The 13,400-nt window shown below is 54.1% G+C and overlaps 1 protein-coding gene across 1 annotated transcript; it reads right to left on the bottom strand.

Moving 5' to 3' along the window:
* Nucleotides 1-1,741: 1,741 nt before the first annotated feature.
* Nucleotides 1,742-12,234, bottom strand: ADGRG5 (adhesion G protein-coupled receptor G5). The gene is made up of 11 exons (XM_052656622.1): nucleotides 12,171-12,234; nucleotides 11,878-11,956; nucleotides 11,084-11,240; nucleotides 10,198-10,314; nucleotides 9,396-9,512; nucleotides 7,610-7,762; nucleotides 6,776-6,897; nucleotides 6,230-6,498; nucleotides 5,297-5,414; nucleotides 2,219-2,496; nucleotides 1,742-1,842 (listed from the first exon to the last, which is right to left on the bottom strand). Exons 1-11 carry the CDS (start codon nucleotides 12,232-12,234, stop codon nucleotides 1,742-1,744), a joined length of 1,575 nt encoding a protein of 524 aa, XP_052512582.1.
* Between the last annotated feature and the right edge of the window lie 1,166 nt (nucleotides 12,235-13,400).

The following is a 13,400-nucleotide window of genomic DNA, read 5'->3' as shown; positions in this document are numbered from 1 at the left end:
GGAGTTGGTGATGGACAGGGAGGTCTGGCGTGCTGCGATTCATGGGGTTGGAAAGAGTCGGACACGAATGAGCGACTGAACTGAACTGAAGCCTCTTTATATGGGATATTTTATTTACCCTCCTAAACAGGTATTACTATTGCCCCTGTCTTACAGAGGGAAAACTCAGGCACAGACAGGTGGAATGGTTTGTCCGTGGTCACACAGCTGTCAAGTGGCAGGGCTGGCATTTGAGCTCCGGCCATCCAGCTCTGGAATTGAACCATTATTTGTGTAAGAAATGAACAGAGGGCAGAGGTCCCCCCTGGGAGAAAAGGGATCTGGCTCCAGTTCCCGCCCTGTGATGTTCAAAGTCACCAAAATCTGTCTGATGGCCCGGAGCCAGTCACTGAGACCCCGTCCCAGCCCACTGCTCCAGATATGCCCAGAGCACAAGACACCAAGAGCCAGAGCAGGCGGCTGTGTTGGGAAAGAGAAGTGGCTATGTAGGCAGGACTGGCATTCCTCCTGCTGGTCACTCAGCACGCACAGTTCTGGAGGCAGGGCCTCTCCATCTGGTGTGTCATCTCCACAGACAGGCGACCACAGCATCTCCATTGGTTTTGGACCCACCAGCTTCTTATGTGGGCCAACATCGCCCCCTGGTGGGAAGCCTGGGAAATGCGCTGGCTTCATGAGTGGTCTTCGTCTATCAGGACCGGTCAAGGGCAATGGTGATTCTCTACAACAGTGACAGCTAACATAACAAATAAGGAGAAAACAAGAATGTGCAGCATAACAAGAGACTTGCATAATTTATACCAATTTATAAATACTGTAGGCGCCTCCCAGCTCCAAGAGTATAGACCAACAAATGTGAGATTTAGAACCTACATCCTCACACCTACCAGGGGAAATTCAAACCTGCCCAGTCCTCAAAATGCCTGGCCACTGGAGCTCAGGTGGAGGGGAACGAGGCACTCCCCTCCCACCTCCAGGAAGTCCTATGGCCCCAGTCAGTAGTCTAAATGGCCTATAGTGGCCTGGGGACTGGAGGAAGAGCCTCTGGGAAGGACAGGATCTTCTGATCTTCGGGAAAGGTGGGCTTGGAGTTAGTCCACATAATCTGGGAGCAAACGGAAAAGAAACTTCGGACACAGGCTGATGAGGTCTCAAGCACTAGGTGGGTCTCTAAGCACTGGGCTGGGGACTCCCGGCCTGGGATGACCCTCTCCCCAAGGAAGGAAGCAGAGCCTTTCCAGCTGGTCAAGACCCTGCCCCCAGCTGCCCTAGGCCAGCTGCCCCACCCTACTATGACCTCTTCCCCCCTGGTCTCATTCAATCTGCATAGAGCTCTGGGACAGGGCAAGACCAGAGCCATCTGTCCCCAGGTCACAGATGTGCAAACCGAGGGTCAGTGAGAAATGACAGGTCCAAGGTCAGATAGTGAGACTCAGAGCCAGGCGCTGAAACATGACCTTTTGACTCCGCGACCAGTGCTCTGGTCACAGGCCTGGCCAGCTGGGCCGAGGCACCAGGGGCGAGCTGGCTGCCCCCACGTGGGGCTGACCTGCCTTGGAGCAGAATGCCAGAGGAGGCAGAGCAACATCCTGCCCTCTGGGCCTGGGGAAGCCACGGAGGTGGAAAAGGCCCCCAAGAGGCGACAGTGGCCTCTGGCCTCCAGCAGCGGGCCTGCCATCTTCTCTTCTGCAGGCAGCCAGAGAGGCTGGGAGCTCCGGGCCAGAAGTCCAGGTCGTCCAGGCTACTGCACCATCTGGGAGGAGGTGAACACCTCCATCTCTGCCTCGGCCTCTGCCTCTGAGCGGCACCTCTGAGAGCAGAACCACAGGAAGAGGAAGAAACCTGCAAGAAAAGACCAGTCAGCGGGACCACGGAGCCGCCTGGGGCCTCCCTCCAAACCCAGGCGCCTTCTCGGTCGGGGTGAGCCGGGCCTCCCTGAGGCCCAGGAGTCATGTTCAGAAGCCCTCACTCTAGGAAGTCAAAAGGGATGGAGTACAGCAGCTGGAGGACCAGCTGCAAGCCCGTAGATTGCCTTTGTGCAAATTACAAGGAGGTGCCCCCTCTCTGTGGGCTGGCGTAGCCCCAAACCAGCCTGTTTGGGGCCAAACTTCAGCCCCTGACTTGCCCCCTTGACCTGGAGCCCTTCAGCAGTAGACCAGTACCTGCTGTCCACCACCCAGCCCCCAGGGGTTTCCTCCTCACCGTCCACAGGCCCTACCGTAGAGCGAGTTGAAGATGGTGAAGAGGAAGAGCTGGGGCAGCAGGAAGACACTGAAGGAGAAGAAGGCCAAGGCCCAGGTGGTGCCCAGCAGCACGGTGAGGCCCAGCACGGTGATGGCGTCCCGGCAGGCCCGGGTGCCCGGTGCCTTCTCCTGTGCCCGCAGTTTGTTCAGGACCCTCAGCGCCCAGGCCAGCACCACCAGGTTGAAAAGGGACGTGAGGCCACCATAGCCCATGACCAGGACACTGTGCACCCAGGAGCTCTGCACCCAGCATCTGCAGGGGAGGGGTAAGTGCCGGGGTGGGTACGGCTCCCAAGGCCCGAGGCGGGGAAGCCACGGTCTCCTAGGCCTCTGGACTGTCTCCTGAATCCTGTCCCCATCATTTCTTGCCTGACTGCACACATGGCAAAATCCTGAACCTGGCTTTCCAGCCAGGCCACAGGGCGTGGGGGTGGGTAAAAAATGGGTGAAGTGGGTCAAAGGTACAAACTTCCAGTTATAAAATAAGTAAGTCTTGGGGATCTAATGTACTGTATGATGACTATCATTAGTAATACTGCATTGCAGGGGAATTCCCTGGCAGTCCAGCCATTAAGGGTCTTTCTTGGAAAAGACCCTGATGCTGGGAAAGATTGAGGGCAGAAGGAGAAGCGGGTGACAGAGGATGAGATGGTTGGATGGCATCATTGACTCAACGGACACGAGTCTGAGCAAACTCCCAAAGACAGTGAAGGACAGGGAAGCCTGGCATGCCACAGTCCATGGGGTTGCAAAGAGTTGGACATGACTGGGCCACTGAACAACAACCACCAGCAGCTGTTAAGACTCCATGCTTCCACTGCAGGGGGCACAGGTTCAGTCCCTGGTCCATGAACTAAGATCCCACGTGCTGTGAAGTGCGGACAAAAAGTTAAAAATAAAATAAAAATAAATAATACTGCATTGCATATTTGAAAGTTGCTAAGAGAGTAGAGTTCTTACCGCAGAAAAATAAATTCTATAACTACATATGGTGACGGATGTTAACTTATGCTGTGTACCTGTAATTAATATAGCATTATATGTCAAGTGTTATATGGGCTTCTCTGATAGCTCAGTTGGTAAAGAATCTGCCTGCAATGCAGGAGACCCCGATTCAATTCCTGGGTTAGGAAGATCCACTGGAGAAGGGATAGGCTACCCACTCCAGTATTCTTGGGCTTCCCTGTGGCTCAGCTGGTAAAGAATCCACCTGCAATGTGGGAGACCTGGGTTTGATCCCTAGGTTGGGAAGATCCCCTGGAGAAGGGAAAGACTACCCACTCCAGTATTCTGGCCTGGAGAAGTCCATGGACTTTAGAGTCCATGGTTATAGCAGAGTCGGGCACGACTGAGCGACGTTCACTTTCACTATATGTCAATCATACTTCAACTTTAAAAATAAAACATGTAAAAATTTTTGTAAGAATACATACATATGTAGTAAGGGTTTTTTAAATGCAAGTGAATGAAAGTTGCAAAATCCAGGGTAAGAGGAGTGGGGGAGAGGTGAGGAAGACTCAGGAGAAGCCAGTTCTTAGTTGGGGGGGGCTCACTAACACCTCTGCATTGACCCACCTCCTGTCCTATGGAAGTGTCACTTCAGTTATTTTGCCCATGTCAGCAAATTATATAATAAAACACACATTCAAAGAGTCCTAAGTCACACTTCCTCAGAGAAACCACCTGACCCTCACAGTGAGAGGAATTAACCTCACCTCAGCCTCATTCTCAAAAGTCCTCTCCAACACCACAGTTCAAAAGCATCAATTCTTTGGCATTCAGCTTTCTTTTTTTTGAACTGTGGTATTGGAGAAAACTCTTGAGAGTCCCTTGGACTGCAAGGAGATCCAACCAGTCCATCCTAAAGGAGATCAGTCCTGGGTGTTCATTGGAAGGTCTGATGCTGACGCTCCAATACTTTGGCCACCTGATGTGAAGAACTGACTCTTTGGAAAAGACCTCGATGCTGGGAAGAAATGAAGGCAGGAGGAGAAGGGACAACAGAGGATGAGATGGCTGGATGGCATCACCGACTCGATGGACATGAGTTTGAGTGAACTCCGGGAGTTGGTGATGGACAAGGAGGCCTGGCGTGCTGCGATTCATGGGGTCGCAAAGAGTCAGACACGACTGAGCGACTGAACTGAATTAAAAAGCCCGGCACTGTGCCCAGAACTCTCATTTCCCGGAGGCTGGGGTGGGCAGAGGTTGGGGACCAGGGAGTCAGGCTGCCTGTGACCAAGTCCCACCTCTGCCTGCCCCTACTGGGTCTCCCTGGGCAGGGCTCCTCAGCTGCCTGTGCCTCCGTTTCCCTGACAGTAAACAAGGGCTGACAATACCACCTGCTCCCGCTGTGAGGATCAGTCAGCCCTGAGCAGGCCTGAGCTGATCTCAGTCAGGAGAGGAGAAAGGCCACATGGCCATCTGCTGGTGATGGGTCTACAAGGGGTTATTAAGCTGTTCCTTCCATGTTGCCTGTTAGAAACATTTCATCACAAGGAAAAGATTAATGTCCTAGGGCACAGGAAGGAGGGGCAGAGTCTGTTCCTCAGAGCCCCCCAGAGACCCCCCTCCCCCCCACACATACGCTGTGCCCGGTCCCTGGGTTGTTCCCAGCCCCCACAACACTCTCTTCTCCGACCAGGAGGGTTTGAGAGCTGGCGGTGCCATCCTACGCCCAGGTCGGGGGGTGGGGAGGAGCCAGGAGAGTGAGTGAAGCAAGGTGATGAGGAGAAAGGAGAGTCGGGTAGAAGCTGAGCTCCACCGCAGAGCCTGAGAGCCGCCGGAGCGTGTCTGGCCGACAGCTGCCAGGAGGCAGATGCTTCCTAAAGTTAGCTGGCGGCGATGTAATAACTCATCCAGCCGGAGACCTTGAGGATCCAGCAGAAGGGGCGAGGCAAAGCCCCCTGGAAACCACGCCCTCTGGAAGCCGCAACCCCCTCCCGGCCCCCGCAGCCAGCGCCCCGCCCACAGGACGCCCCATCTAGAGCCCGAGGACCTAGTCACCCTGCTGCCAGAGCCAGGGAGCCTGCCGCAGCCTTGAGCGCACTCACATTGACATGGTCTTGAAGCCCGTGCTGTTTCCCTGGCTGTCGGAGAGCTGGATCCTGCAGGGTCCGTAAACTGAGCTCTTGACGGCAAGAAGGAGCAGCACTAGGAAGGCCGGGACCCCTGAGGAGTGGGACAGAGGCTCAGAGTCCTGTCAGGAGATCCCAGAGATGCGCTGCTATAACAGTTCTACTGGGCAAGTAGTGGGGAAGGAAGGAGACTGCTCTGAGCCCCCAGCCGCTGTCAGTGTGGTCCAGACTCAGAGGAATTAGCCTGCCTAGTGGCCTTAGAGAAGGCGATCTTCCCAGGGAGTGCAGTGGTAAAGAATCTGTCTGCCAATGCAGGAGACGTGGGTTCGATCCCCGGGTCAGGAAGATCCCCTGGATAAGGAAATGGCAACCCACTCTAGTATCCTTGCCTGGAAAACCCCATGGACAGAGGAGCCTGGTGGGCTACAGTCCATGGAGTCACAAGAGTTGGACACAACTGAGCGCCCATGCTCGCACACACACTTAGAGAAGGCTGATATGAGTGAGGGCTCTAGGGTGGGATTGCAGCTGTAGCAGCAGTGGTCCTGCTGGGAGGGTGTGGCTGGGAGGTAATTGGAGAGAGGATTTGGGAACTGGTGAGGAAACAGAGAGGCTAGGGATGCTGATGACGGTGGTACGAGATGGTGGTGAACACAAGGATGAGGATGGTGGTGGTGATGGAGGTGGAGGCGACGGTGGAGGTGACTGATGATGGTACGGAAGATGGTAAGGAGAGTCGTTCTGGAGGTGGAAGTGGTGATAATAGTCATGTAGGAAGTGGTGGTGGGTGTTGGCAGGGATGGTGACCGTGGTCATGGCAATGGAGGAGAAAGAAAAGGACAGAGGGGACAGACACCCTAGACCTGCGGGAAGCCTCAGGAAGCAAGAGGGCAGGGAGACGGTGCTTACCCCAGCCCACCGCACAGAGCTTGAGCACGTATCGGGGGATGTAGATGTTGTAGACACGCCCCAGTAGGAGGTAGAGGTTGAAGCCTTCAATGGCCATCCAGGTGAGGCAGCTGAGCAGCGCGTAGTGCAGGGTGGCGGCCAGCGCCACGCACGCTGCCCCGGGCACTGGGGGCGTGGCCAGCACAGGGCTCAGCAGGAAGGCGATGTTGAGGAGCAGCACGGAGGCATGCAGGTTCATGTGGATGCGTGTGACTGAGTCACTCTGCTTCCTGCGGGTGGGAGCATGGCCTTCTGCGACCTGGATGTCACCAGGCAGCGCCACTCCCTGGGCTCATAGACACTTAATGACCAGGACACAGGTCAAGAGGGGCAGGGACCCAATAGCAGCCACACACAGTGAGGCTGGTCTCCTGCCTCCACTCCACCCCCATCCCGCCTTCTGCCTTCCGGGAAAGCCCACCTGACTCTCGCGGGGCCAAGTAGAAAAGAAGGAGGCATTCTGGGCAGCAGTGGGTGGGCAGGCCCAGCATGAGGGCAGGGGAATACCTGGCCTGGACGTGCAGCAAGACAGTGAGCAGCGAGGCCACGATGGAGATGCTGCAACCCACCAGGGAGATGTAGGTGAGAGGCGCCAGCAGCTCTGCAGGGATAGGGGCCTGGGAGAGTTGCTGTGGGGGGAAAGGCAGGGGCAGAAGCATGGAAATGCCCTCTCCTGCCTGAATCAAAGACCTGCCAAGATTTCAGCTCCAAGCCTCCATCCCCTACAATCCCATCCGCGATCCTGATTTGAAAACAGCCGTGGCAGACACAGCGGATTTTCTGTCTCTCGACTCCCACCTCTCCTTCCTCCCCACCTTCACTCTCTTAGGCCCTGGGGTGGACCCTCCCCTGCTCCTGCTGTGTGCAGTCAGGGCACCAGGCCTGGCCTATCAGAGCCCTCCCAGAGCCCACAGTGATTGGTTAAGCGATGGACATGTGACACACTCTAGGCCTATGGGACTCAGTCCCAAGATTTTGGCTGGCAGAATTGGTAAGAAACCTGAACCCTAGTAGGACCTACAACAGGAAACACTAGCAGCCATATTATTATTCCGCGGGGCGAGAATGTCTGAGAACTAAGCTAGCACAAAGCAAGCGCAGTGGAGAGACTGAGGTAGAGTCCTGTCTTGGTGATATTGAGTCCCTGGATCAAGCCATGCCTGAAGCCTAACCCAACCTTTCAGGGAACATGAACTCGTAAGTTTCTTCCCCCCCTCCCCAATTAAGTCCCTTTGAGTTGGATTTCTGTCCCTTGCGCCAGCTTTTACCTTTCTGCTCTGTCCTAGATGTGGGGCCCTCTGCACCTCTGATCACCCTCGTCCAGACTGGATGCACACATACCATAAGAACAGCAAAGTAGGTGAGGTGGTTGCAGCGGCAGAGCACCTGGGAAGGTGTGGGCCGCTCTGTGCGACAGCCCTCGGGGCTCCAGGCCCCCCAGTGGTGCTTGCTGGCTCTCTCCTTCCAGAAGACACAGGTCACTGTGTAGCCTTCCTAAAAGGAAATGCTGGAGTTGGGTGCATCCAAGGGGTGGTGGGGAAGGGCATGGATCAGGGTCTGGAAATTGTGGGGCCAAACGTGACTCAGCTGCACCCTTGTCAACATTTTACCAGGCACCAGCTGTGCTTTAGCATCAGACAGACCCAGATTCCAGCCCCACCTCCACCCTGGACTCTGAGAGAGACCTGGGAAAGTCACAGAGGTTCTCTGAGCCTCAGTTTATTCATCTGCAAAATGGGATCATTTATACTCAAGATACAGGCTTCCCAGGTGGTGTTAGTGGCTAATGCAGGAGACATAAAAGATGCGGGTTCAATCCTTGGGTCAGGAAGATCCCCTAGAGGTGGGCATGGCCACCCACTCCAGTATTCTTGCCTGGAAAATCCCATGGACAGAGGAACCTGGCAGGCTATAGCCCATAGAGTTGCAAAGAGTCGGACATGACTGAAGCAACGTAGCACGCATACTCAAGTCACACGGATGGTGGAGTCATCAAAGACAAGAAGGAATCTTGAGTACCCAGCTCTGGCCAATACAGGTGCTCTATGATCAACTCTCCCGTTTCCCCTCCTCGCCATGGGGAACAATGCTGGTCCAGACCCGTCCCAGTGAGGGAGAGAGTCATTTACAGACAACCCTGATGCCAAGCTGTGTGGTTGGAGAGGTGAGGGAAATGAAACAGGCATGCCATGGAAACCCGCAGAGGAAGGGGTGGAGGGGTCCTGAGAAGGGAAGGGACAATGAGGACTGAGGCCTTAAAGGACACATCAGATTTTCTCTAAGTGGAGCAAGGACATACCAGGTGGAGGGAACTGCAGGGGCAAAAGCTCAGAAGAATGAAATGAAATGATGACGGAGAAACTGGGAGTGCAGAGCACTTCTGATGAGACGGAGTGAAGATAGGGCCAGAGTGTAGGAGCTCTGGGCTTTGCAGGAATGCCTTCAGGGCTTGTGCCCACCCAGCAGCCCTTCTTCCTTCTTTTGGCATCAACATCTGTACTTTCCTTGAGGACCCACCCCTCTCCCAGTGACAGGTCATATAAATCCAGCCCAGTCCCTGGGCCATGTGACCACAGCCTGGCCAGTCCACCCCATCCCCCTGGGAACTGTGATGGTTCAGGGACGGACACATGATGCGACTGGACCTTTTGGATCTGTTATGGGATCCTGATTTGCACTGGCAAGAAAGAGCCCCCTGAGAAGAGGGGAAGGAGGTCCAGCACTTCAGCTGCCATCTTGCCACAGAATGGAAAGCCAAGGCAGGAAACCACTGCTGAGAAATGGACACTGAGCCATTACGGCACCGTATCCGCTCCTGGATCCAGCTGTACCTGAAGCAGTCATGGACATTTCATGTACAGGAGGCAATAAATTCCCTTTTGTGTTCAACCTGGCTTGAGCTGATTTTCTATCATTTGTGATTCAAAGAATCCTGACCAATGAGTGACTAAAAGCTTCTCTCTCATTTCTTTGGCAGGAATTTTCAAAACATTTCAAAATAAAATTTAAAGCAGTTTGTTTCTAAGATAGTTCCACAGGGCTGGGTTTGCTCAAACCAACAACATTCAATGGGATAGCTACAAGAGGGTAGGGATGGGCTGGAAATGGGGGTGTCCCCCAACAATACCAGGCTTTGGTTGTGCCAGAAGCTGATGTTCACTGGTTCGCTGAGGTTGCTCACGTATCCATGGCTCAGCTGGGCCCCCAGAACATAGTTGCTGAGCAGAGATGAGTTGATGTCTTTCTGGAAGGGCAAGAGAAGGAGGGCTGACTGGAGGGAACAGAAGGAGACCCTGGATGAGGTCTGAGAACCCCCTTCCCCAGCCCCTCCTCCCTGGATGAGAACAAGCAGCATGGCATTCATGTGCGCAGCTGTGCCAACCTGCTAGGCTTTGCACGTGCTGCCCCTTTCTCGTGGAGCCCCGTCTCTCATCACCTCCACCCTCACTTCCCATTTGTTAAATGGATTCCAGCCTTGTACCCTCCACCTCACCCTACCCCAACTCACTTTCAAAGCCAAGCTTAAAAGGCACCTCCTCTGGAAGCCCTCCTGGATTGCTAATTGGGAACCATCCTGACCCCACCCTGACTCATTCATCCCTTTGAATCTATGATTATACTTAACCTTGAGCTAAAATTAAGTCTCTAAGGTCCTGGTCTAATTGTTGAGATAGAGAGTTCTCTGAGGACAAAGATCTTGTGACCTACTTGTCTGCCTCCCGTTTAGGGACAGGTGCACACACAGAAGATTTCTTAAGTCTCATTTGCATATTATAATAGTGCCTTCCTACTATTCTGCTCAGACAGAGGCCCAGAGAGGGGCGCTGACTGGCTGAGGTTGCAGATGGCCAGGAGGAGACATGGATGCCTGCACTGCCCCCAGGAAGGGGCCAGCACCCACCCTGCATGGCCCACCAGCCAGGGCTGACCTGGAAAAAGCGGGTGCTGGAGAAGTAGATACAGATGAGACGAAGATCCCCAGAGCGTGTCCTGCAGGCATTCTGGGTCAGCTCGGCCGGGAACTGCATGGCGTGCTGGGGCTGGGCCTGCAGAGGGCCAGAGACAGGCTGGGCCCCATGTCCACAGTCCTCCAGACCCACAACACCTTCACTGTTCCCCACTCTCCGGGGAGCCCTCCCGGCCTTGCCCCCAAGCACTTCCTATCTTGGAGCCTCCATGCACAGAACCCTCTCCTGCCAGGCTGCACCTCCACCCGAGAGCCTAGGCCTTCCCTTCAGGCTGTTCTGGTCTTGAGCTGGGGTCTTTTCTCCCACTTAGGTGGGGCCCTGAGGATGGAACATCAGCACCCAACACCCAGGCATTCTGCAGGAATCACACCAGGGCCCTCACAGGGGGCTACCTCACCCCAGGAACCTGCAAAAGCAGGAAATCAACCCTGAATATTCATTGGAAGGACTGATGCTGAAGCTGAAGCTCCAGTACTTTGGCCACATGGTGTGAAGAACTGGTTCATTGGAAAAGATCCTGATGCTGGGAAAGATTGAGGGCAGGAGGAGAAGGGGATGAGAGGACAAGATGGTTGGATGGCATCACTGACTCAAGGGACATGAGTTTGAGCAAACTCAAGGGGACAGTGAAGGACAGGGAAGCCTGGCGTGCTGCAGCCCATGGGGTCACAAAGAGCTGGACACGACTGGGTGACTGAACAACAGCTCACAGCTATTAAGGCAGAGTCCAGAGCCCGGGCTGGTGGGAAGGCGGGTGATGGGCCCTGGGGAAAGTCTAGACCTTCAACCCCTGGAGCATTTCTGGGGTAGGGGCTCTGAATACACTCAATCCCTGGGCATCTCTGACCTGGAGGGCCTTCTCCACAGCGGCACTGCTCAGAGAGAGGCCAGTGAAGTTGCAGTTCAGCCTGAAGGCCAGTGCCTGGATGATGTGCGTCTGCAAGGTGAGGTTGTGGCCCCCGAAGCTGGCATTGAGCAGCCTCAACTCTAGGCCATGAACGAGACTGAGGGTGAGAGAGACAGCCAGATCCCCAGGTAAGGATGGAAGCAAGAGGGACCCTCCACAGCCTCCCCGAATCCCACACCCCTGTCACTCCCACCTCCAAATATCTGCACACACAGTGTTCCTGGCACACCCTTACCTCTCCACCCCGCCCATCTCCTTCTCCCATTAACTCTTGCTTGGGTCCCATTTTATCGCCACCTCCTCCAAGAAGCCTTCCCTGGCTGCTCCCCACTGGCTGAAATGCCCCACAGTCCCTACACTTCCCTGTTAGGTTATCAGCATTGGCCTGTCACCCTGAGCACCTAGGGTTTTGAGTCAGAGACCTCGGAGAGCCCAGTCCGTTCTTGGAGCCCCTTCCCAGAAAAATGCACAGAGACCCACGATTCTGCACTGGTCTCATGGTGCCCACAGCTAAGGGCCCCCAGCCAGACAGTAAACTCAGCGAGAACAGGGGCACGTCCATCCCACAGCTCCAGAGCTTGGTGCCTGGCACACAGCAGGTACTCAGTAAATGAGTGTTGAATAAATGAATGAGCAGTCTACACTGGAGTGCCCCTGGGCCACCGAGTCAAGATACAGGCTGGGGGTGGAGGCAGAGGGGACTCTGAGCAGGCGAGGAGGGATGCCCGACTCACTCAGCAAAAGACATGTTGCTCCTCCTCTTAGCTGCTGCCTCCATTCTCTTCATCCAGTCCAGGGTCTCCTGGGATGCCTCTGCGAGGAACGAGTCCAACAACCGCCTCAGCCTCTGTCCACAGCTGTCCCCCCAGCATCCCCCACCCCTGGCCATCCCATGGCCTCTGGCTCTTCTGCCCCAGGGCAGAAGTGCCCTCTTTTCAATCTCCTTGGTTTGAGGCCACCCCAGCTTCACATCAAAGTCAGAAGTCCCGGCTAGGATGTTTCTTGCACCTCAGGGAAGCCCTCTTACCTGCCATCCTGCTCTGAGACGCCAAGAGGCACAGGTAGAGGAAAGGGGCCCAGCAGCAATCCATGTTGTGTATCAAATCTCCTCCAGGAACTGGCTCCCACTCTGGAAAACGTGCATGTCTCTGTGACCACAGTACATGAGCCTCCTCTCACCCTAGGCATCTGGCCTGTCCCTAGATTAGTAGGGCAGCATCTTACCTGATCCTCACACTCCTGCATTCCACAGATGCGGAAACCGCAGCTCAAAGAGCAAGGGGCTTACTTCGAGTGAGGCTGCCTGAAGCCAGATCTCCTTGAAACCTGAATCCTGGACCATTTTTACCAAACCTTGCCATTTGCAACTCTGTCTGAGTCACTCCCTCCTCCCCGAAAAAGGTCTCTCTGGGGGCCTCCCCAGGACTCTGACCTCACCCATGGGAAAGTTGGGAGTTTCTTGTCATTAACCCTGTCCAGCCCTGTCATTCGCCCACCATGTGACTTTGGGCAAGAATCTGTCCCTCTCTGATGAAACTGCCAGCAGCAGCCACTGTGGGGAATTGGAAAGTTAGAAGGGAAAAAACAAGAACGAAGAGTCTGGGGAGAAGGATAGCTTTGATGATAATCATGGATGGTCAGAGGCCACCAAGAATCACGACAGCTGGAGGACAACAGGAGAACCACTGCCTTTGTCCACAAAGAATTCCTCCAATGCCCATTTTAAAGTAGAATGTGATTCGAACATATTTTTAAGTACTCTATTCAACATTTGCTTTGAAACCTCATCTTCCTTTTCACCTATTTTTGTGACTGCCAGAAACCACAGCAGCTGCTAGTTATGAATTAAGATGTCAGGCTCAAATTTTTGAAAATAAATCCAATGATTTGTTTTTTTTTTTAAAAAAAGGATCCTGTCCCTTTCTGCCATAATTCCCTCAGTTTTAAAATGAATGGACCAATTTCTGCTTAAACATAGCAAATTTATGTCTGCCCCTGAAGCTCCACTAAAATGAGACTGAATGGGACATCCCTGCTGGTGCAGTGGTTGAAACTCTGTGCTTCCAATGCAGGGGACATGAGTTCAATCCCTGGTTGGGAACTAAGATCCCACATGTTGTATAGTGAGGCCAAATATTTGTTTTAATTAAGAAAAAAAAGAAAACAAATTTCTAAAAACTAAAAAAAAAAATGAGAGAGAATGAATAAAATAGACACAAAGCCACGAAACACAGGACAATGGGAAAGAAGACAGCAG

This window comes from Budorcas taxicolor, chromosome 18 (assembly GCF_023091745.1).
Source record: "Budorcas taxicolor isolate Tak-1 chromosome 18, Takin1.1, whole genome shotgun sequence".
In the NCBI taxonomy this organism is placed as follows: Eukaryota; Metazoa; Chordata; class Mammalia; order Artiodactyla; family Bovidae; genus Budorcas; species Budorcas taxicolor.
This window is presented reverse-complemented; position numbering and strand designations above follow the sequence as displayed.

Bases quoted from the DNA above. Each gene is read 5' to 3' on its own strand.
- ADGRG5 (XM_052656622.1), bottom strand. From the start codon at position 12,234: ATGGATTGCTGCTGGGCCCCTTTCCTCTACCTGTGCCTCTTGGCGTCT. The intron at 10,315-11,083 runs GTCAGAGATGCC...GGCCCTCTGCAG, and splicing joins CTGTGGAGAAGGCCCTCCAG to GCCCAGCCCCAGCACGCCAT. The intron at 5,415-6,229 runs GTAAGCACCGTC...CCCACTCCTCAG, and splicing joins GCTCTGTGCGGTGGGCTGGG to GGGTCCCGGCCTTCCTAGTG.